This window comes from Salvelinus fontinalis, chromosome 18, assembly GCF_029448725.1.
Source record: "Salvelinus fontinalis isolate EN_2023a chromosome 18, ASM2944872v1, whole genome shotgun sequence".
Taxonomy (NCBI): Eukaryota; Metazoa; Chordata; class Actinopteri; order Salmoniformes; family Salmonidae; genus Salvelinus; species Salvelinus fontinalis.
The window spans coordinates 28,925,750-28,950,054 of NC_074682.1; the positions used below are offsets into that span (position 1 = coordinate 28,925,750).

The 24,305-nt window shown below is 44.0% G+C and overlaps 1 protein-coding gene across 1 annotated transcript in view; it reads right to left on the minus strand.

Moving 5' to 3' along the window:
* Positions 1–2,838: 2,838 nt before the first annotated feature.
* Positions 2,839–24,305, minus strand: part of LOC129816011 (plasma membrane calcium-transporting ATPase 1-like) — a 188,618-nt gene continuing 167,151 nt past the window's right edge. Inside the window, exon 21 of the mRNA XM_055870207.1 lies at positions 2,839–7,628. Within this exon, the coding sequence (XP_055726182.1) occupies positions 7,392–7,628 (237 nt within the window). The 3' untranslated portion in view covers positions 2,839–7,391. The remainder of the gene's footprint in view (positions 7,629–24,305) is intronic.

Genomic DNA, 24,305 nt, shown 5'->3' on the forward strand with positions numbered 1-24,305 from the left:
GAAATGAGCTAAAAAAATGAAAAGCTGTCAGTGTTAACACAGCTCAATTAAACATAACAAGACTGTGCTATTTGAAAAGTTTATACAATTATGTTCATACCAAGCCAACCAGAATGAGCGATGGATCTCCAGAATGACCTACGGTCACTCCAAAATGCTTAGAAAAACCAATCAGCTGCCCTCATATCGCTCTTGCTGGCTTACTTCTGAAGCTAAGCAGGGTTGGTCCTGGTCGGTCCCTGAATGGGAGACCAGATGCTGCTGGAAGTGGTGTTGGAGGGCCAGTAGGAGGCACTCTTTCCTCTGGTCTAAAATACATTTCCCTGTGTAGGGTACAGTCTTTCAGATGGGATGCTAAACGGGGTCCTGCTTCTCTGTGGTCACTAAAGATCCCATGGCACTTATTGTAAGAGTAGGGGTGTTAACCCCGGTGTCCTGGTTATATTCCCAATCTGGCCCTCATACTATCAGTCACCTAATCATCCCCAACTTACAATTGGCTCATTCATCCCCCTGTAACTATTCCCCAGGTTGTTGCTGTAAATGAGAATAAGTTTTCAGTCTCCTGATAAAATAAGGGTTAAATAAAAAATAGAACTTGCTGGTTTCAACAACATAGCTATGAAGAAAGACACCAACCAAGTGCTTAAGCTGAGGCACACCTGTGATGTACATAGAGTCACAGTAACTGGTGATGGTAAACTCTCTTTTATATCTTTCTCATCTAGACCAGCAGCAACCCATAAAGGAGACGAGACAAGCTAGACTGCTGTTGACAACAGCAGAATGCCATTCTGTGTTACTGATATGGAATCCTTCTCTGATAGAAGAGCAAGTTGTCAATGTGTTTTTAACTAGACAAGAGACATGCGGCCTGTGAAACATTTTTCTACTCTCCCCCATAGCACTGGGTGACCACACACAGATGCACACACAATGTGATCTGAGCCTTGTTAATCGAAGCGAGTCTGGGCAGATGTAGGACTTTAGACATTGGGAATCTGCATGTGGCAACAAGACCCACAGAGACATACTGTACACACAGGTCTCACAGACAGAGCATAGCCTTATCCGGTCCTCTATAGAATGCAACTAGCGAGATCGAAAGAGTGGGAAAAAGAGAGGCAGAAAAATGGATGTGTACGAGCCTTAAAGCATCAACTAGAAGGAACTACCATAAGGGATAGAACTGTTGAATAAACCAGTAAAGAATCTCACACATCTGAGATGCTGCTGCTAGAAGAGGTTGACTGCAGTTTGGCACAACAGCAGACAAGCTCAGTCCTTGGATGGAGGGAGATGGAATGAGAGAGGGAGAGTAATGAGGAAATCGATTGATGTGATACTTGTGAAATGATGAGCTGAGTAAAGAATGCCTACCTTGTTAAAGAGTGATTCTCCATGGCTTTGGCTGGATGATGGAATAAACAATGAACAGCATAGCATCATCATTACTTCTCAGTCGGTGCTGAAAGAGATTCAGCATGGGACTAGTGATAAGGATTGTTATTTCTAAAAACCAAAAAATAAAAAATAAACAATATTCATGGTTAAATTACAAATTGGTGTTATATAGTTAATGTATGAAGCTTTTGTTGAGCTGGTTTTCACATCCGTCTGCTATGGTGAGATGGGGTAAAGTCAGATGGTAGACTGCGTGGTTGCTGTTAGTCCCTTATGAATGAACAATGACACAGTCAACAAGTACCTTAGTTAATATCCAGGTAGTAATCATTCCACACTAGTGATGAAGTACTCAACAGGGACATGTTACAGTACGTACAGAGAAAGCATTTCATTGAACTGATCTTTGTGAAATTGAATTGGAGTCCCATTCACACATCCACCCATCCATCCACCCCATTCATCCACCCACCCCATCCCATCTCTCCTCCACCCCACCCCACCCCATCGCTCCTCCAACCCATCCCATCTCTCCTCTCCTCCACCCCACCCCACCCCACCTCATCACTCCTCCACCCCATCCCATCTCTCCTCTCCTCCACCCCACCCATCTCTCCTCCACCCCACCTCATCCCTCCTCCACCCCACCCCATCTCTCCTCCACCCCACCCCATCCCTCCTCCACCCCACCCCATCTCTCCTCCACCCCACCTCATCCCTCCTCCACCCCACCCCATCCCATCTCTCCTCCACCCCACCCCATCCCATCTCTCCTCTCCTCCACCCCATCCCTCCTCCACCCCACCCCATCCCTCCTCCACCCCACCCATCTCTCCTCCACCCCACCCCATCCCTCCTGCACCACATCTCTCCTCCACCCCATCCCATCTCTCCTCTCCTCCACCCCACCCCATCCCTCCTCCACCCCATCTCTCCTCCACCCCATCCCAGCTCTCCTCTCCTCTCCTCCACCCCATCCTATATTTTCAAGGCAGCATCCTCTCAGTGTGTTTCACTGGGACAGCAACTCAGTCAAAATGTGAGAGTTTTGTTTTGGAAGCAGGTAAACATTTGGGATGTCTCATTCCATACTTAAACATGCAGAACATTGAACAGCTAGCTTTTTTCCAAATGGCAATTTTTTTCTCTCTAGTACAGCGTGGTTTAGGCTACACAGAACACGAAAGTACCAATCCTACCAGGTTGGACATATTGCTTTAAACCACCAAATTGTTTATACGTCATGCATGCCACACAGATGATATTATGTTTATACAAAAATAACACCAGTGTCTATTACTGTGTATCATATAAATTACAGAAAGTTTTTTTTCTGTCTTTTCGCAATTAGATGCAAGTGAAAATGTATTAAAACACAAGAACTGGTTCGGGTAAACATTGCCTATGTCAAATAAAAGGGTTATGACTTTAAAATGTGATATTCCAGTTTTCCATTTTTTATTTATTTACAACTGTGGAGAAGCTGCCCCAGAAGAAATCCCCCAAACCCAAAGAAAAGAAAGCTATCTAAGAAAGACAACGCTTTGGAGAAGCAATGCAGTCCTTTACAGTCAACAGTTATTGCACAATGCCTTAGCATGTTCATTTTGTCATACATGAGTCATAACTGAGACATGTGCAATAAGAGGAAAGGTCTTACAGATTGGTCAGAAGCAGCAATGGGCTTGTCCAACAGAGAAACCAAACTTTGTAAGGACTGTCTGGCTGTTCTTTAGTTCTCCATCCACCTCAGACATACAGACCTGTTGGTCTGCTTCTGTAGTACAGTTGTGCCAAGGTTAATAACAAAACAGCAAACAAACAAAAAGATTGGGGTGTTTCTAGCGGATGGAGTATCTGTTCACCTGTAGAATGGAAGGGCAACCAGTTCAATAAGAGATCAAAACAGCACAACCATGGCAATAGAAGAAGGACAATCTTAGCGACGCTTCAAGTTCTTTGCATTCTCTGTCCACATTTACATGCAACAACATTTGCTATTTTGGGGAGATGGAAAGTATGGAAATACATTCACCTGACAATAATAGTTTAAAACAATCTGGTCAAAAAGAAAAAGTATTAAAAAACAACAACAATTGTACAAAACAAGACTTTGGCAGAACATTCTTAAAGCTATGCTAGGTGATCACTGACTGACTGTCCCCTTTTCATTACCTAGAGTTCAAAGTTCAAAATCATCCCATGGCAATATTTACACAGTATATTCAATGTAGAAGTGCAGTCTTCCAAATAGATTATCTCAGAAGAAAATAAAGATTTACCATTGAAAACGAGTCCCCAAAATGTGTCCCGAAAATGAGTCTGTCTGTCTAACATGCTGACCAAACTGTCCACTTGTGTGCGCGAGTGTTGGAAAGTAAATGTCCACATACATGTTATTCAATCATTTAATCCAAACTGCTTATGCGCATCAACGGGCGTCTGCATAGCCAGGCACTAAAATAGAACTTGCTTCTATTTTAGACGCTTAATGCACTGTAAGTTCCGCCTTACCATCTACTCATTGGTTTTTACAAGCATATACCCACGTGAGTGACTGAAAGATGAACAAGGTCCACACAGCCATATAAAATCCACAGAAGAAAGATGAACAAGGAGAGATCAATTTAAAAAAATAACTAAACAGCAACCCAATGTTTATCTCCTAGACAAATTAGCTAGCAACAGCAAATGTTTCATCTGTGTTTCGACCTTTCCCCAAATTAATATAGCTAATTAAAAGTTGGTTTTGGTATTTTAACCTAAGTGTCATGAACATGTCTGGTAGGGATAGACAAAATCAATATGCGCACGATGACGCACGTGTAGAGCCGGTTTGGTCAGCATGTAACGGACACAACAGCAAAAGCATCTTGTTTCTGTTTACGGACACAAACAGGAAGAGGAAGTGATGTCACTACCGGTTTAACAGTTCTACTCTAAACAGTTTCCTAAGTCATTAGAATAAAAAAGGTTAACGCTTGATTTGGATGAAATCGACATTTATGCCCTATTTTCGACAAGTCGACTAAAGTCACTACCCAGTTGTCTAAGTGCACCGATCCTCTCAAAAAATAAATTAAACTCCCAGTCATATTAGTCTGAAAGAACAGACCCCATGTAATAAATATATTTATATAGAGATTAAAAATCATATATACTCCAAATTAATTTAACATTACTTCAATGTTCTGTTTACTACCATGTTCTATTTGACTCGCTTTCATTGGGACCTCATTTGATTTAAGTTACTGAGAGAAATAGCAGAATTTAAGCTACTGTCTCTTTAAGACTGTATATAGTGAAGGGAAAGAGGTGGTAAGGCTAGATTGCTGAAAGAGTATGTCCAATCGCATGGCCTACAGTGAGTAAACAGTTTATTTTTAGCTTCCTTAGCCCCAGCATCGGACAACCAACCATGGGTTACAAATGTGGCATAAATATACTGTATATAGAAACATATTCTGCTGTTGATTCATCTCCTTCATGGACTGTACTGTCACCAAAACACTTCAGCCTATACATATATATTCCAAAATATTAAAAAATACTAAATATAAAAATACAGAAGAATTGTAAAAAATGAACAAAACATTTAGTTTATATGAAAATCATGCAAGAAAGCTTCCCAATAATGATGTACTAAGCAAGGAGACCAGCCAGAAGAGGGAGGCGCAGCGCGAGCAGGCTTACGGCAGCAGGCTTACGGCAGCAGGCTTACGGCAGCAGGCTTACGGCAGCAGGCTTACGGCAGCAGGCTTACGGCAGCAGGCAGACTATGTTCTGTAAACATCGTTGTAGTCCATGACACATATATTGGCAGTGACACGTTGTTTTGCATCCATCAATTTTGGGGTCAGAGTGGAATAGAAATGAAACCTCAATAACGATGGGGTACGAAACAACAACAACAACCTATAAAATATGTCTCTGAGTAAGTAGAAAAGGTGTATCATCAGAGGGTTCTATCGTAGTAAGTAACCTAGATATGAAAATAAGGTTGAAAATATGGCAGTAGTACATCGATAGCACATATCCTGTTGAGGGCTTCACACTCTCTGTCACAGAGTTGGTGGTCGGAGTGGGAGTCAGCCCAAGTTGAAACTCTCTGTACCATCATTTAAAACAACGACATACACCACACAATACAGGAGCTCTCAGGTTGTCTCAACATCTCTGGTTGTATCGTCCTCTTCTTCTTAGAGTATTCCTCTTCTTCTTAGAGTATTCCTCTTGTTGTTAGAGTATTCCTCTTGTTGTTAGGCCATTATCTGTGGTTGGTGGGTTGGTTGGTAGGTGGGTTGACCCTAGAGGACATGTGGGGATGTGTTGTGTCCTTATGCTAGCAGGCCAGCCTCTAATGGTTGCATCTCCCAGAGGCATTGTGGGAGAGATCGATAGTCCTTTGTCACTCTGAAGCAGACACAGTGACACTTGATAATGACACACACGGTCAAGCTGTAGCTAACAGGAACAAGCCCAACGCCCTTTCGTCAACAGTGAAAAAAGAGTTGTACATTTGCCTTGTTAAGGTACAGATCAGCATGTGTTCGTGTTCTGTTTTTTTATGTGTGGAAAAAAGGAGTGACAGACTAAAGAAAAAACAACTACCCATTTCTGTCTTAAACACAGGAAAAGGTAGGTTCTAACCCCGACAAATAACGACTCCCAAAACAATCTCTAAATTCCCATTATGTTTAACACGGCTGAAACATGGATCAAACACATTACGCATACGAGAGAGGGAGAAACGGACGTTCTTATTCTTACTCCATATTGAGGCAGTATCGTAAGCTGTCAACTTCCTCTCAACGGGCTAGGGAAAACCAGAACCCTGATTGGATGGGATGATGTTATCCGATGAGGGAGATCCCCCTCCCTTTTTTTCCACATGGTCTTGCTATGATCCCACTCCACAGAGAGGGGGTTCCCTCTGGCTCTAGCCTGCTGCTAGCTTTTCTTTGAATGTGTTGTTTTAAGATAGTTCTCTTTTCTGTTAATATAGACTAGCATCCTTTGTACTTTCCTTCCATAAAAACAGGAGAAATCATAATAAAATCATGTCAAATGGACCCAGAAGAACCAAACTAAAGTGAGAGATGTTTAGACGGTTGAACCTTCATCCTTGAAAATATGTAGTTTATCAGAATGAATGAAGACATGGGTTCCTGGATTGAACTGCATAACCCATTAGTACATCTTGCTTCAAAACAGATCCAATGCATACACACTGTACAGTTAAAACACAGATTGAGAAATGGAGTGGCAAAAACTTAGTAGCTGAAAGCTGTTAAATCACATGGCCCATGTCCATCTGATCATCAAATCAGCTTGGAGCTGTGCTGAAGAGCCTATAAAGCATATATACTGTATGTACACATAGATATACTCTAAAAGTTCTGTGTCAGTTAGTGTATGCAGGGTGTAATTAGCACGTACAAGAGGATAAACATGTTGTGTTTCAGTTCTGAGCTATCTGAGGTTAAAATAAAACAATGAAATGTTACAGGACAAAAAAAAAAGATATTAAAACTCCAAACATGGACAGCAGGACAGGCTACAGCCTTCGACAGAGCAGACTGGTGGACCCCACATGGCCCCTCCCACCCATGAGTTTGGGGCGCGATGTGATTTGATGGTCTATATGTCACTCTGCTGCACATACTTAAAGGGTATACACACCACAGTCAGTGCCAGCCCATGGGAATGGCAAGGTGGGGTGTGTGGGTGGGGCAGGTGAGAGGTAGGTGTAGGATTCAGGAAGTGGAGGGAACAGGAGGCGGAGGAAGAGGAGTAGGTGAAGAGGGTAAGGTGAAGAGGGGGAGACACTGGGACCCCTTGCCTGCTCTGGGTCTACCCTCTGTGAGATGAGTGGCGTACCGCTTGTCCTCCTGGTGGTGGAAGAGAGGAAGTGCAGGAGGGTAACCAGCCGGCCGACAGGGGGGATGGACAGAGCAGAACGGAAGAGAGGAGAAGAGAGGAGGTGATCAGCAGGAGGCCTCCTGGCTGATGTCTGGAGCTTCTGCCCCCCCAGAGAAGGAGCTGGGCATATGCTGGAGCTCCACCTCATCACTGCTGCTCTCATCGATGTCAGGGATCCGCGCCTCTTCCTCAGACAGGGGAACAAACTCAGGGTGGGCCATGAAGTTATGGATGGAATTTTTTGATTCTCGGTTCTCTAGCCCCGGGTAAAGAGAGCTACGGAACGCATTTACCACCTTAATCTGTTAGAGAGAGAAAGGTGGGGGCAGGGGGGATAGAGATTGAGGGATGGAGAAAGAGGGGCAGTGCAGAGAGAGAGAGAGAAATAAAATAGCAGTTAGTATGAGGGTCCTGGCTCAGTCTTCCTGTGTTGATGGTGATGAGAGGAGGTAGGCAAGCAGGCAGGCAGGAGATTATGGGTAATCTGCTAGGGGGTACAAAGGGTGGTCAGTGAGAGTTGAGAAGTGAAGTATTCTGGGATGGCAGTCTTGATCACTTGCCCGATCATCAAATCAAACAGCAGGCAAAAGGAAGACACACAGGAGCCACAAAACCCCCAAATCAAAAATACACAGTCAACTACAACATACAGTATGACACGAGGGTGAGTAGAAAATACATGAGCACTGCAAAACAAATACACTAAAAAGCATTAACACTAAAATACAGTACAATATGCAAACAAACCGGGAAAATAAATACCAACATATGAGGTGGGAACACATGATAATGACGGTGTACGGATACTGAGCAAGCAACGGGACAAAAACCACACAGCTACTTAATTCTACAGCACACCCCCCAAACACACTGACACATAAAGTACATCATGCTATCTGAGGCAACAAGCTGCAGGTTCTAATCACCAGCCTACACACAGCTAGCTGGCAGCATCTCAATGTTCTATAATGAAGATAGGGATGGAGGGTTGGATGTTGTCTGTTGGGCTGTTTGGTTGGCGACCAAAGATGAGTCCAGTTCGGGGACATTTTGTAGGAAAGGCAGGAGTGTGGAAAGGGACAGAGGATGAGAGGGAGGAAGGCAGAGGACGGAAGATTAGAAATGTAAAGTGGTGAAGAGGGAAAAGGATGAACGGTTGATGCTGCAATAAAACAACCATGCACTTCATACATGTACAGTAGACACACACCTTCTCACTCACAAACACACCCGCTCACTCACTAACACTCACACCCGCTCACTCACAAACACACCCGCTCACTCACTAACACTCACACCCACACACACACACACACACACGTAAAGCTGGTACTCAACACTTTCTACAATTCAGGAAAAGGAATGTGAACTCCAGCACAAGGTGAGTGGATATTATTTTCTCTCTAACTACTACTCTGTATCCAACCTCCCACCACACCATCTACTAAACTACAGACTGATGCATCATGTTAGACCAACACAGCTACTCTGATGAATGTGTAGAACATTTACAGCCCAGGCCTGTCAGCTATGCAGGAAGGGGTAGGACGCAGTGTGTGTGTGGTGTGTCAGCCAGGCAGGCAAGGGTAGTTAAGAGGAGCTGACAGGCGTTCTCCTACAGGCCTGTGAGGAGAACACAGAGTGTCAGAGTGAGAGAGATGACTGTGCAGACACCCATACATCAGAGGTGTGAAAATGAGCACTGCTGGCTGGCAGAGGGACTATGTGTGTGTGTTTGTGTGAGAGAGTGAGTAAGTGAGAGAGTGAGTAAGTGAGAGAGTGAGTAAGTGAGAGAGTGAGTAAGCGAGAGAGTGAGTAAGCGAGAGAGTGAGTAAGTGAGTCACTTAGAGAGTGAGTCACTGAGAGCGTGAGTAACTGAGAAAGTGAGTAAGTGAGAGAGTGAGTAAGTGAGTGAGTGACAGAGAGTGAGTAAGTGAGAGAGTGAGTGAATGAGTAAGTGAGAGAGTGAGTAACTGAGAGAGTGAGTAACTGAGAGAGTGAGTAACTGAGAGAGTGAGTAACGGAGAGAGTGAGTAACGGAGAGAGTGAGTAACGGAGAGAGTGAGTAACGGAGAGAGTGAGTAAGTGAGAGAGTGAGTAAGTGAGAGAGTGAGTAAGTGAGAGAGTGAGTAACAGAGAGTGAGTAACTGAGAGAGTGAGTAAGTGAGAGCGTGTGTAAGTGAGAGAGTGAGTAAGTGAGAGAGTGAGTAACTGAGAGAGTGAGTAACCGAGAGAGTGAGTAATTGAGAGAGTGAGTAACAGAGAGTGAGTGAGTGAGTGACTGAAAGAGTGAGTAACTGAGAGAGTGAGTAACTGAGCGAGTGAGTAACTGAGAGAGTGAGTAACAGAGAGTGAGTAAGTGAGAGAGTGAGTAAGTGAGGGAGTGAGTAAGTGAGAGAGTGAGTAAGTGAGAGAGTGAGTAAGTGAGAGAGTGAGTAAGTGAGAGAGTGAGTAAGTGAGAGAGTGAGTAACTGAGAGAGTGAGTAAGTGAGGGAGTGAGTAACTGAGATAGTGAGTAACAGAGAGTGAGTAAGTGAGAGAGTGAGTAATAGAGAGTGAGTAAGTGAGAGAGTGAGTAACTGAGAGAGTGAGTAACTGAGATAGTGAGTAAAGGAGAGAGTGAGTAAGTGAGAGAGTGAGTAAGTGAGAGAGTGAGTAAGTGAGAGAATGAGTAAAGGAGAGAGTGAGTAAGTGAGAGAGCGAGTAAGTGAGAGAGTGAGTAAGTGAGAGAGAGAGGATCACCAAAAAGGGAAAAGGGTTCAAATTTGGTGGGCTGTATGTAGCCTATCCAATCAGCCTCTGTGTTTATCCTTCTTATTCCAGGCAGGCTTCTCTGGCCGTGTGTGTGTGTGTGTGCGTGCGTGTTTCAGAGAGCATTGTGATGTCGAACAAAAGTATTTCCATGCCAGGAGGAAACACACACACACACACACACACACACACACACACACACACACACACACACACACACACACACACACACACACACACACACACACACACACACACACACACACACACACACACACACACACACACACACACACACACACACACAACTACTGGTCCGATTCACTCCTTTGGTCTGTTGTTACCCTGTAGTCAGAATGGCGAGAGTCCTGAGAGGAGAAGAGAGGGACACAGAGGAGAGGAAAGACAGACAGATGATTGGGATAGGATGGAAATATACAGCAGAGAGAGAAGCAACAAAGGTTCTGAGCGAGAGATAAAGGAGTGAAACATGAGAGAAACAGTATGAGAGAAAACAGCAGAGCTGTGGACTCGAGTCACAAATAGGATGACTTGCAACTCGACTTTAACACCAATGACTCGTGACTTAACTTGGACTTGAACCTTTTGACTCGAACTGACTTGATACCCTCTCCAAGCCCAAATATAAAAAATGATGCTATTAAAAAAGTGTGCAGTGCATCAACTCTTCATTTAACTTCTTTGATATAGGGGGCAGCATTTTCACTTTTGGATGAATTGAGTGCCCATAGTGAACTGCCTACTACTCTGTCCCAGATACTAATATATGCATATTATTATTACTATTGGATATAAAACACTCTGAAGTTTCTAAAACGGTTTGAATGATGTCTGTGAGTATAACAGAACTCATATGGCAGGCAAAAACCTGAGAAAAAAATCCAAACAGGAAGTGAGAATTCTGAGACTGGTTATTGTTAAACTCATCGCCTATTCAATTCCCTGTAATATATGGATCTGTTTGCACTTCCTATGCCTTCCACTAGATGTCAACAGTCTGTATAACGCTGAATGAAGGCTATAGTGTGATGTGGGACCGGATGGGAGGTGTTTGAGTCAGTGGTCTGGCAGATTACCAGTTCTAGGTCATGCGCATTCCTCATGATATCGCCATGCGTTCCATTACTTATAGAGATTGAAAAGAATTCTCCGGTTGAAACCTTATTGGATATAAATGATAAAAACATCCTTAAGATTGATTCTCTCCTAAGTTTGACCAGTTTATTCGACTTGTAATATAACTTTTGGAAGTTTTCGTCCGACGTTTGCCTGCATCTGCGCGAGCGTTTGGACACGTGTACTACACATGCTAGCAAAAGTAGCTAATTGGACATAAGTAATGGACATTATCGAACAAAACAACGATTTATTGTGGAACTAGGATTCCTGGGAGTGCATTCTGATGAACATAATCAAAGGTAAGGGAATATTTATGATGTAATTTCGTATTTCTGTTGACTCCAACATGGCGGAGAAATGTTGTTAAATCCGAGCGCCGTCTCAGATTATTGCATGGTGTGCTTTTTATGTAAAGTTTTTTAAAATTCTGACACAGCGGTTGCATTAAGAACAAGTGTATCTTCAATTCTGTGTAAAACATGTATCTTTCATCAAAGTTTATGATGAGTATTTTGGAGGCATTTCTGAACATAGCGCCAATGTAAACCGAGATTTGTGGACATATATATGCACATTATCGAACAAAACATAAATGTATTGTGTAACATGATGTCCTATGAGTGTCATATGATGAAGATCATCAAAGGTTAGTGATTAACTTTATCTCTATTTCTGCTTTTTGTGACTACTCTCTTTTGCTGGGAAAATGGCTGTGTTTTTCTGTGGCTATGTACTGAGCTAAAATAATTGTTTGGTGTGCTTTCCCCGTAAATCCTTTTTGAAATCAGACATGTTGGCTGGATTCACAACATGTGTAGCTTTAATTTGATGTCTTTCATGTGTGATTTCATGAAAGATTGATTTTTATAGTAATACACTGCTCAAAAAAATAAAAGGAACACTTAAACAACACAATGTAACTCCAAGTCAATCACACTTCTTTGAAATCAAACTGTCCACTTAGGAAGCAACACTGATTGACAATAAATTTCACATGCTGTTGTGCAAATGGATAGGACAACAGGTGGAAATTATAGGCAATTAGCAAGACACCCCCAATAAAGGAGTGGTTCTGCAGGTGGTGACCACAGACCACTTCTCAGTTCCTATGCTTCCTGGCTGATGTTTTGGTCACTTTTGAATGCTGGCGGTGCTTTCACTCTAGTGGTAGCATGAGACGGAGTCTACAACCCACACAAGTGGCTCAGGTAGTGCAGCTCATCCAGGATGGCACATCAATGCGAGCTGTGGCAAGAAGGTTTGCTGTGTCTGTCAGCGTAGTGTCCAGAGCATGGAGGCGCTACCAGGAGACAGGCCAGTACATCAGGAGACGTGGAGGAGGCCGTAGGAGGGCAACAACCCAGCAGCAGAACCGCTACCTCCACCTTTGTGCAAGGAGGAGCAGGAGGAGCACTGCCAGAGCCCTGCAAAATAACCTCCAGCAGGCCACAAATGTGCATGTGTCTGCTCAAATGGTCAGAAACAGACTGCATGAGCGTGGTATGAGAGCCCGACGTCCACAGGTGGGGGTTGTGCTTACAGCCCAACACCGTGCAGGACGTTTGGCATTTGCAAGAGAACACCAAGATTGGCAAATTCGCCACTGGCGCCCTGTGCTCTTCACAGATGAAAGCAGGTTCACACTGAGCACGTGACAAACGTGACAGAGTCTGGAGACGCCGTGGAGAACGTTCTACTGCCTGCAACATCCTCCTGCATGACCGGTTTGGCGGTGGGTCAGTCATGGTGTGGGGTGGCATTTCTTTGGGGGGCCGCACAGCCCTCCATGTGCTCGCCAGAGGTAGCCTGACTGCCATTAGGTACCGAGATGAGATCCTCAGACCCCTTGTGAGACCATATGCTGTTTCGGTTGGCCCTGGGTTCCTCCTAATGCAAGACAATGCTAGACCTCATTTGGCTGGAGTGTGTCAGCAGTTCCTGCAAGAGGAAGGCATTGATGCTATGGACTGGCCCGCCCGTTCCCCAGACCTGAATCCAATTGAGCACATCTGTGACAACATGTCTCGCTCCATCCACCAACGCCACGTTGCACCACAGACTGTCCAGGAGTTGGCAGATGCTTTAGTCCAGGTCTGGGAGGAGATCCCTCAGGAGACCATCCGCCACCTCATCAGGAGCCAGGCGTTGTAGGGAGGTCATAGAGGCACGTGGAGGCCACACACACTACTGAGCCTCATTTTGACTTGTTTTAAGGACATTACATCAAAGTTGGATCAGCCTGTAGTGTGGTTTTCCACTTTAATTTTGAGTGTGACTCCAAATCCAGACCTCCATGGGTTGATAAATTTGATTTCCATTGATCATTTTTGTGTGATTTTGTTGTCAGCACATTCAACTATGTAAAGAAAAAAGTATTTAATAAGAATATTTCATTCATTCAGATCTAGGATGTGTTATTTTAGTGTTCCCTTTATTTTTTTGAGCAGTGTATATTTGAATTTGGCGCTCTACATTTTTTCTGGATTTTGGCCAAGTGGGACGTTACCGTCCCACCTATCCCAGAGAAGTTAACGGATTACAGTTTGAATCGGACAGCAGCCAATCAAATTGTGCCAGCTGAGAAAAAGTTACGCGTGGCAGTACAGAGGAACGTAGGTGGGTGAATTCAGTCGGAGCCCTTGGAAAGATGATAGCCCAAATGATTATTTTCGGATAGAAAGACTACGCTGTAGTCAACAAAAAACAGATTGCAACTTGCGAAAAATGCGGGAAGAAAATGACAGATGGAGGCGCAACAACTTCCAACTTTGTTTGACATTTGAAGCTGCACAAAGAACGGTAAATCGTGGCTAATATAGCCGACAGCTATATATTTTATTACTTTACTGGTGTATCATGTAGGCTAACGTAACGTTAAATCAATGAGCCTCCACACAGTCAGTCAGTGTGGGAACGTGATCATTGCACCCAAGATTGAGCTACAACTGGCTAGGCAGGTTGGTCGCCTAAATCCTGCCTGATGTTACTGCTGTTCCTAAAACCATTGACATACGTTAGCCTACTTTAACCACACAGAGAGAGTGTGTACAGAGTGTGTGTGTGAGAGAGAGAAGGTTGGGAAATTGTGTACATCGCCCGATTGCGCCCCATAACGGGGGTCTTTTTCATGGCTACCCATGTATTTCCATAGAAATATAATGTCTATTTGGAAAGTAATAAATATATATATATATATATATAAAAGCATTCATGATTTGCGTAAATGTAATATACCAACTCTTACCCTTGTTAAAAATATGAAATGGTATTACATTTGGTGAAGACCACATTATGACTTGTTTAGGACTCGAAACTCAAAGTTTAGGACTTGAGACTTGACTCGGACTTGCCTGTCTTGACTTGGGACTTGAGTGCTTAGACTTGAAGCTTACTTGTGACTTGTAAAACAATGACTTGGTCTCACCTCTGGAAAACAGAGAGTGAAAGATGGAAAGTAGAAAAAGAGGTAAAGGGTGGGAATCAGGGGCTGCAGTTGTTGAATCAGAAAAGGGAGTGAAAGGAGAAAAGGTCATGGGTGAAAAAAAGAGGTGATCACGTTAAACGACCTCATTCTCTAACTGTGCACATATACTGGGGATAGGGGTCAGAGGTTAAAGGTGACATCTCGACAAAACAGTTTAGTCCTTAAGCAATTTTAAGTCCACTTTGTACCATGTTTGTGCTGATACAATGTTGTGTTGCTCCCATGCTGATTTGTCATGTGTTGCTTCCATGCTGTGTTGCTGTCTTAACTCTCTCTTTATGTAGTGTTGTGGTGTCTCTTGTCATGATGTGTGTGTTGTCCTATATATTTATTTTTGATCTCAGCGCCCTTCCCCGCAGGAGGCCTTTTGCCTCTTGGAAGGCCATCATTCTAAATAAGAATTTGTTCTTAAACCTGTTAAGGCTGGGGGCGCTGTTGTCACTATTTATGGTAATCGTGTAATTTTTGAAACGGCTTCCTACAAAATTCTTGATCGTACAATATGCATATTATTATTATTATTGGATAGAAAACAGTCTATAGTTTCTATAGGAGTTGAAATTTTGTCTCTAAGTGGAACAGAACCCATTCTACAGCAATTTCCCTGACATGGAGTCAGATTTCAGAAATTTTGGCCACTGTTCTGGAGTCAGTTTTAAGGCCAATGTTATTCCTATGAGTATACGGACACTGCTTACGTCTTCCCTTGGATGCCTTTACGTGATGACGATTTGAATGGGGTCGATTGCGCAATCACAGCCACTATAAATAAAAAAACCTTGTAGCTAGTAACTCTTTTGCAGCTGCGTCTTGCGCGCGCCGGCCACCGACCCGCACTTGTTCCAAGCATTAGTGTGGCGAGTAATCTTTCTCAGGTCATGTTTCTACTCGTTATAGGAGTTAAAAACATCATAAGGTAGTTAATTTAAAGCGTTTTATAGCAATTTATATCCGTTTAGTGCGATTTTGGGACATTTATTTCTGAAACGCTGTGAATCGCTGGGCACGCTTCCAATTCATGCCGAACGCAGTTGGCATTTCCACATGGCAAGAGGACAGCTTTCCACCAAAAGACGATTAGACCCAAGAAAGGATCCTTTGCCCAAGATACTGATGGAAGAACAGCTCAAAGTAGGACATTTTTATTATGATAAATCGTGTTTCTGTCGAAAAATGTTAGTGGCTTAGGACGCCATCTTTTTTGACGTAGCTTCGCTTGGCGCAAACTGTATTGAAAAGTAAGGATAATTTAAAAAATGTAATTCCGCGATTGTATTAAGAATTAAATTGTCTATCAATCGCTGTCCACCCTATATTTTTTAGTCACGTTTATGAGTATTTATGTATACGAGTAGATCACTGTCTAATATGGCGCACGGACATTTTCTCACCAGCTGGGCTACTTTTCCCATTGTCTAACCATGATTTTGGTGGCTAAATATGCACATTTTCGAACAAACTGTATATGTATGTTGTAATGTGATGTTACAGGGGTGTCATCTGAAGAATTCTGAGAAGGTTAGTGAAAAAAATAATATATTTTGGCGATGTTTACGTTATCGCTCTCTTTGGCTAGAATCAATGCTGGGGTAATGTTTGCACATGTGCTATGCTAATATAACGATTTATTGTGTTTTCGCTGTAAGACACTTAGAAAATCTGAAATATTGTCTGTATTCACAGGATCTGTGTCTTTCGATTAGTGTATGCTGTGTATTTTTACGAAATGTTTGATGATTAGTAGTTAGGTAAACACGTTGCTCATTGTAATTATTCTAGTCCATTTGTGACGGTGGGTGCAATTGTAACCTATGCCATCTACCTGAAATATGCACATTTTTCTAACAAAACCTATCCCATACCATAAATATGTTATCAGACTGTCATCTGATGAGTTTTTTTCTTGGTTAGGGGCTATAAATATCTTAGTTTAGCCGAATTGGTGATAGCTACTGGTGTTGGTGGACAAATAAAAGATGGTGGATTATGCTAATGTGTTTTTAGGTAATAGATTTACATCTTTACATATTGTGTCTTCCCTGTAAAACATTTTAAAAATCGGACATGTTGGCTGGATTCACAAGATCTGTGTCTTTCATTAGCGGTATTGGACTTTAATGTGTGAAAGTTAAATATTAAAAAAAAAATTTTTTTTTGAATTTCGCGGCTCTGCCTTTCAGTGGGGGTGGGGGGGGGGTGTGCCGCTAGCGGCACCCTAGTCCTAGACAGGTTAACTGACTTGCCTAGTTAAAGCCCCCCCAAAAAAGAAGGTTAAATTAAAAACAATGTATGTAAAGAGGTTAATGACTTATTTCTATAGTTATATATTTTCCATATTCTTCAGTCCTAATCGTCTTTTCTTTTTTTAATCCTATTCAGAGTTTTCTCAGACTTTAGTCAGCTCTGTAAATCCGTTGCCTGCACCACCTCTTCCTGTCCACTAGAACTTACATTTACATTTACATTTAAGTCATTTAGCAGACGCTCTTATCCAGAGCGACTTACAAATTGGTAACTTCAGTGTGTGACGAATGACTCTGCAACTCCGCCTCTTTAAGCCCAGGGTTTTAAGTCCTCATATATGTGTGTGTGTGTGTGCGTGTGTGTGCTTGTGTATTTTTGTGTGTGTACTGCTCTGTGTTTCTAAGTCTTCTTGTGTCTGTCTGTGTATGTGTGTTTGTATGTGCGTAATGTAAATGTCGGTATGTGTGTGCGTATTTTTGTGTGTTTTTCTATCTCTCAAAGTCCTCTCATATCCATCTGATCTCTGTGTTCCTCTCATGTGAGTGTTTAAGCGGATGCCAAGATACACCAATGTACCGCAGGCATCCATAAACCTTTTTACATAAAAAACTGTGGGAGAAATATGGCTATCTTTTTTCTCCATAAATCTCTTTTAGTGAGAGAGCATACTGTCATGGAGGAATAAGTCAGCACTGGGGTCGCTTGCCAAGCCTTAAAAAATAGAACATACTGAGGGATAAGTCCTCCCTGAACAGCGGGACAGAGAGAGAGGGAGGAGAGAAAGGGGCTGAGAGAGAGGGAGGAGAGAAAGGGGCTGAGAGAGAGGGAGGAGAGAAAGGGGCTGAGAGAGAGGGAGGAGAGAAAGGGACTGAGAGAGAGGGAGGAGATAGAGGCAGATAGGGAGGAGAGAGAGGGACTGAGCGAGAGGGAGGAGAGAAAGGGACTGAGCGAGAGGGAGGAGAGAAAGGGACTGAGCGAGAGGGAGGAGAGAAAGGGACTGAGAGAGAGGGAGGAGAGAAAGGGACTGAGAGAGAGGGAGGAGAGAAAGGGATTGAGAGAGAGGGAGGAGAGAAAGGGACTGAGAGAGAGGGAGGAGAGAAAGGGACTGAGAGAGAGGGAGGAGAGAAAGGGACTGAGAGAGAGGGAGGAGAGAAAGGGACTGAGAGAGAGGGAGGAGAGAAAGGGACAGAGAGAGGGAGGAGAGAGAGACAGATAGGGAGGAGAGAAAGGGACTGAGAGACGGGGACAGAGAGGGGGAGGATTTGAGAGGTAGGAGTGAGAGGGAGGAAGGAGATTGAGGGACTGAGAAAGAGAGACAGGGGGAGGAGACAGGGGGAGGCAGAGAGAAAGGAGAGAATGAGAAAGGAATGAGAGAAAGGAGTGAGAGGGAGGGACAGAGAGAGGATTGAGAGAGAGGGAGAAGAGACAGGAATGAGGGAGGATAGGATAAAAGGACACTTCTGATAAAGATAAAAAGAAAAGGGGCGACGAGAGAAAGAAAAAAAGAACGAGAAAGAGCGCAAGGGAGAACGAGAGGTGCATGTGAAGTAGAGAAGCAAGATAGAGGGTGCATCATCCATACATTTGAGTTAGGGGGCAACTTTAGCATGAGGACTGGATGTATGAAAAAATGAGAGAAAGGGGGAATGAGAGAAGAGGGAAGGAGAGAGGGAGGGAATGAGAGAAAATGTGAGGAGAAGGAGAGAATGAGAGAAGAGGGAAGGAGAGAGGGAGAGAATGAGAGAAAAGGGGAAGGAGGGAGAGAATGAGAGAAAATAGGAAGAGAGGGAGAGAATGAGAGAAAAGGGGAAGGAGAGAGGGAGAGAATGAGAGAAAAGGGGAGAAGAGAGGGAGAGAAAATGGGAGGAGAGGGGGAGAGAATGAGTGAAAAGGAGAAGGAGAAAGGGAGAGAATGAGAGAAAATGGGAGGAGAGAGGGAGAGAATGAGAGAAAAGGGGAAGGAGAAAGGGAGAGAATGAGAGAAAATGGGAGGAGAGAGGGAGAGAATGAGAAAAAAGGGGAAGGAGAAAGGGAGAGAATGAGAGAAAATGGGAGGAGAGAGGGAGAGAATGAGAGAAAAGGGGAAGGAGAAAGGGAGAGAATGAGAGAAAATGGGAGAAGGAGAGAGGGATAGAATGAGAGAAAAGGGGAAGGAGAGAGGGAAAGAATGAGAGAAAAGGGGATGGAGAGGGAGAGAATGAGAGAAAATGGGAGGAGAGGGAGATAATGAGAGAAAATGGGAGGTGAAAGGGAGAGGGAGAGAATGAGAGAAAATGGGAGGAGAGAGGGAGAGAATGAGAGAAAAGGAGAAGGAGAGAGGGATGGAATGAGAGAAAATGGGAGGGGAGAGGGAGAGGGAGAGAATGAGAGAAAATGGGAGGAGAGAGGGAGAGAATGAGAGAAAAGGAGAAGGAGAGAGGGATGGAATGAGAGAAAATGGGAGGAGAGCGGGAGAGAATGAGTGAAAAGGAGAAGGAGAGGATGAGAGAAAATGGGAGGGGAGAGGGAGAGAATGAGAGAAAATGAGAAGGAGAGGGAGAGAATGAGAGAAAATGGGAGGAGAGAGGGAGAGAATGAGAGAAAATGAGAAGGAGAGGGAGAGAATGAGAGAAAATGGGAGGAGAGAGGGAGAGAATGAGAGAAAAGGTGAAGGAGAGGGAGAGAATGAGAGAAAATGGGGGGAGAGGGAGAGAATGAGAGAAAAGGCGAAGGAGAGAGAAGGGAGTAGCTGCAGCATTCACATCTCCTTGCAGCTCTCTGAGGGATGGGCAAAAAGTGGTATGAATCTGTGAGAGAGTGTGTGTGTATTTTTGTGTGTGCTTCTGAGTTTCTAAACCCTCTTGTTTATGTCTGTTTGTGTGTGTCTCTCAGGACTGGGCAGAAGGCATGTGTGTCTCTGTTTGGAAGGAGAGGCAGTGCGGTGTCGTGATGCAAGGAACGACACCCCTCTCCCCCATTTCTCTCCTCTCAATCCCTCCCCTTAGCAAAGGGCAAGGTCACACCCCCATCCCCCCAACCTTCTCCTCTCACACTACTGAGCTCATCTCTCTTACGACTGCAGTCCGTCACCATCACCAGAACTAATGGACTCTCTATACACTAATAATACAGATGACTACATCACTTCTAGTCACAGAATCACTCACACAGTCATACATTCACCAACTCTCTCCTTTCCCACACATGTTTTCTCAGGGCTGGAGATGGACATGGAGATGGCTGAGCTATCAGCCAATGAACTGTGACTAGATCTTTAAGATTCCTTATGTGTCCTTAGTGCCAGTTGGAGAGAAGGTAAGAAAGACATGCTTTCTGAAGTCATAGTATGTAGCCACTGGAAGAAGAAAAGAAGACTGACAAATACTAACACCACGCACACGAACCTGCCGCCCGCCTGCCCCAGACAGACAGACAGACAGACAGACAGACATGTGCAGAAGCAGCTCAGGAAATGGAGAGTGATGTCACTAGAAAACACAACTAACCCTTCACTATTAACCCTTCACTATTAACCCTTGTGAGACCTCCTGGGCCCTGCCTCCTAACAGCGTCTCAGATTAGAGCCTGTCCGCAGGATTGAACTGTTTTAGATATTACCCTGTGTGAGATTAGCCTCGCCTGGAGTCAGAATTCACATTGATTTAACTATTTTAGATTATACCCTGTGAGATTATGTCACGGTTGTGTGTAGAGACGGACCAAGGCGCAGCGGAGGATGAGTTCCACATCTTTATTTCTAAGTGAAATTTAAGCAAAATAAAACAAAGAAACAACGAAACGTGACAAAGTGGTGCACATGCACAAAACACAAAATAATATCCCACAAACACAGGTGGGAAAAATAACGACTTAAATATGATCCCCAATTAGAGACAACGATTACCAGCTGCCTCTAATTGGGAATCATACAAAACACCAACATAGAAAAAGAAACTAAAAACAACATAGACATAGAAATACTAGATCACCCCCTATTCACGCCCTGATCTACTATACCAGAGAAACAATGGCTCTCTATGGTCAGGGTGTGACAGATTAGCCTCGCCTGGAGTCAGGAATCACATGGATTTAACTATTTTAGATATGACACCGTGTGAGATTAGCCTCGCCTGGAGTCAGGAATCACATGGATTTAACTATTTTAGATTATACCCTGTGAGATTAGCCTTACCTGGAGTCAGTAATCACATGGATTTAACTATTTTAGATATGACACCGTGTGAGATTAGCCTCGCCTGGAGTCAGGAATCACATGGATTTAACTATTTTAGATTATACCCTGTGAGATTAGCCTCGCCTGGAGTCAGGAATCATATGGATTTAACTATTTTAGATTATACCCTGTGAGATTAGCCTCGCCTGGAGTCAGGAATCACATGGATTTAACTATTTTAGATTATACCCAGTGAGATTGGCCTCGCCTGGAGTCAGGAATCACATGGATTTAACTATTTTAGATTATACCCTGTGAGATTAGCCTCGCCTGGAGTCAGGAATCACATGGATTTAACTATTTTAGATTATACCCTGTGAGATTAGCCTCGCCTGGAGTCAGGAATCACATGGATTTAACTATTTTAGATTATACCCTGTGAGATTAGCCTCGCCTGGAGTCAGGAATCACATGGATTTAACTATTTTAGATTATACCCTGTGAGATTAGCCTCGCCTGGAGTCAGTAATCACATGGATTTAACTATTTTAGATTATACCCTGTGAGATTAGCCTCGCCTGGAGTCAGGAATCACATGGATTTAACTATTTTAGATTATACCCTGTGAGATTAGCCTCGCCTGGAGTCAGGAATCACATGGATTTAACTATTTTAGATTATACCCTGTGAGATTAGCCTCGCCTGGAGTCAGGAATCACATGGATTTAACTATTTTAGATTATACCCTGTGAGATTAGCCTCGCCTGGAGTCAGTAATCACATGGATTTAACTATTTTAGATTATACCCTGTGAGATTAGCCTCGCCTGGAGTCAGGAATCACATGGATTTAACTATTTTAGATTATACCCTGTGAGATTAGCCTCGCCTGGAGTCAGGAATCACATGGATTTAACTATTTTAGATTATACCCTGTGAGATTAGCCTCGCCTGGAGTCAGTAATCACATGGATTTAACTATTTTAGATTATACCCTGTGAGATTAGCCTCGCCTGGAGTCAGGAATCACATGGATTTAACTATTTTAGATTATACCCTGTGAGATTAGCCTCGCCTGGAGTCAGTAATCACATGGATTTAACTATTTTAGATTATACCCTGTGAGATTAGCCTCGCCTGGAGTCAGTAATCACATGGATTTAACTATTTTAGATTATACCCTGTGAGATTAGCCTCGCCTGGAGTCAGTAATCACATGGATTTAACTATTTTAGATTATACCCTGTGAGATTGGCCTCGCCTGGAGTCAGGAATCACATGGATTTAACTATTTTAGATTATACCCTGTGAGATTAGCCTCGCCTGGAGTCAGTAATCACATGGATTTAACTATTTTAGATTATACCCTGTGAGATTAGCCTCGCCTGGAGTCAGGAATCACATGGATTTAACTATTTTAGATTATACCCTGTGAGATTAGCCTCGCCTGGAGTCAGTAATCACATGGATTTAACTATTTTAGATTATACCCTGTGAGATTAGCCTCGCCTGGAGTCAGGAATCACATGGATTTAACTATTTTAGATTATACCCTGTGAGATTGGCCTCGCCTGGAGTCAGGAATCACATGGATTTAACTATTTTAGATTATACCCTGTGAGATTAGCCTCGCCTGGAGTCAGGAATCACATGGATTTGGCTGTTTATTTCCTGCCTATTCCTTTAGGTTGATCTGGCCTCACTGAGATGTCTCACCATGGTTAATACATGCAGATCATATTAGGAGTTTGGAGAACTCCAACCCCACAATGCAATGGGAGAAGCCGTAGGAGAGATGCAAAGTGAACCGAGGAAGCAGGATGTTTTTTCTGTGTAGTAGCAAGGGGTGAGTAAACGAGTGCAATAGAGGGAGAGAGAGAGGGTTAATGAGTGAAAGAGTAGAAGAGAGAGAGAAATCAAGAATATGAGATAGAGAGGTAGAGAAAAAGCGAGAGACTTAGTTAAGAGAAGGTGGTCAGCAGGCATCGGCAGGCTGTGGTTGGGGTAATGATGGCCAATCATTCAAACAAACAGTCAGTCAGTCATGCATCCTTCAGCATTCGGATTGGAGAAGGAGGAGGCGGCAGAAAAGACAGCTTGTTGTTAACGGGACGCCATGGCGACCACTCACTCACTGCCTGCAGTAGAGGAGGAAGCAGCGACGGCAGGAGTAGGAAGGGGCGGGGCCCCGGTAGAGTTGGCAGACAGGGAGGAAGAGGAAAGCCCTACGTGGGTGGGGCTAGAGACTGTTTTGGCATCGTTGTGCTGGCTGACCACTGAGGGCTGGCGTCTCAATGCCCCCGGGACCGGAGCCTGACCCGTCTGGAACGTATAGACCACGTCCATCTGCAAACAGCCCACAGCACAGTCAGAGAGAAGAAAGGAGAGAGAGAGCGAGAGAGCGAGAGAGAGAGAAAGAGAAAGTGAAAGCGAGAGAGAGACAGCAGAAAGAGACCCTGCATGGGCAGAGCAGAAACAATGGTTATGGAAATAGAGAAAATCCCCAAAATGTTAGTTGGAAGGGAGAGAAGGGGGGATTGGTGAAATTGAGGGAGAGGACTGGAATGCTTGCCACTGAATGAAAGGGGGGATATTCTCTTGTGACAGAGGAAAGGCTGAGTGTACCGGTGGGAACGAGGGAGGGAGCGATGGAGAGAAACACAAAAGAATATGGCAGACAGAGTGTTTCTACAGGCCACTGATAAGTTTGGTGTGAAGTCTTCCTCCTCTTCCCAATTATGTCCTGGTTGTGTTTGACTAACCAGCCGTACTCACACATACAACTGCAGCGCACCGCACAGCCCACCAGGATTAGACAGGGGGAGTCGTAGGGGGAGATAAGGACCCAATTAGCTCACTGCCTCTCTCAGTCACCCTCTTCCTCCCATCCCTCTGTCCTCCCCAGGAGAGAGAGAGAGAACGCTCTACTGCCTCTCTCAGTCACCCTCTTCCTCCCATCCCTCTGTCCTCCCCAGGAGAGAGAGAGAGAACGCTCTACTGCCTCTCTCAGTCACCCTCTTCCTCCCATCCCTCCGTCCTCCCCAGGAGAGACAGAGGGAACGCTCTACTGCCTCTCTCAGTCACCCTCTTCCTCCCATCCCTCCGTCCTCCCCAGGAGAGAGAGAGAGAACGCTCTACTGCCTCTCTCAGTCACCCTCTTTCTCCCATCCCTCCGTCCTCCACAGGAGAGAGAGAGAACGCTCTACTG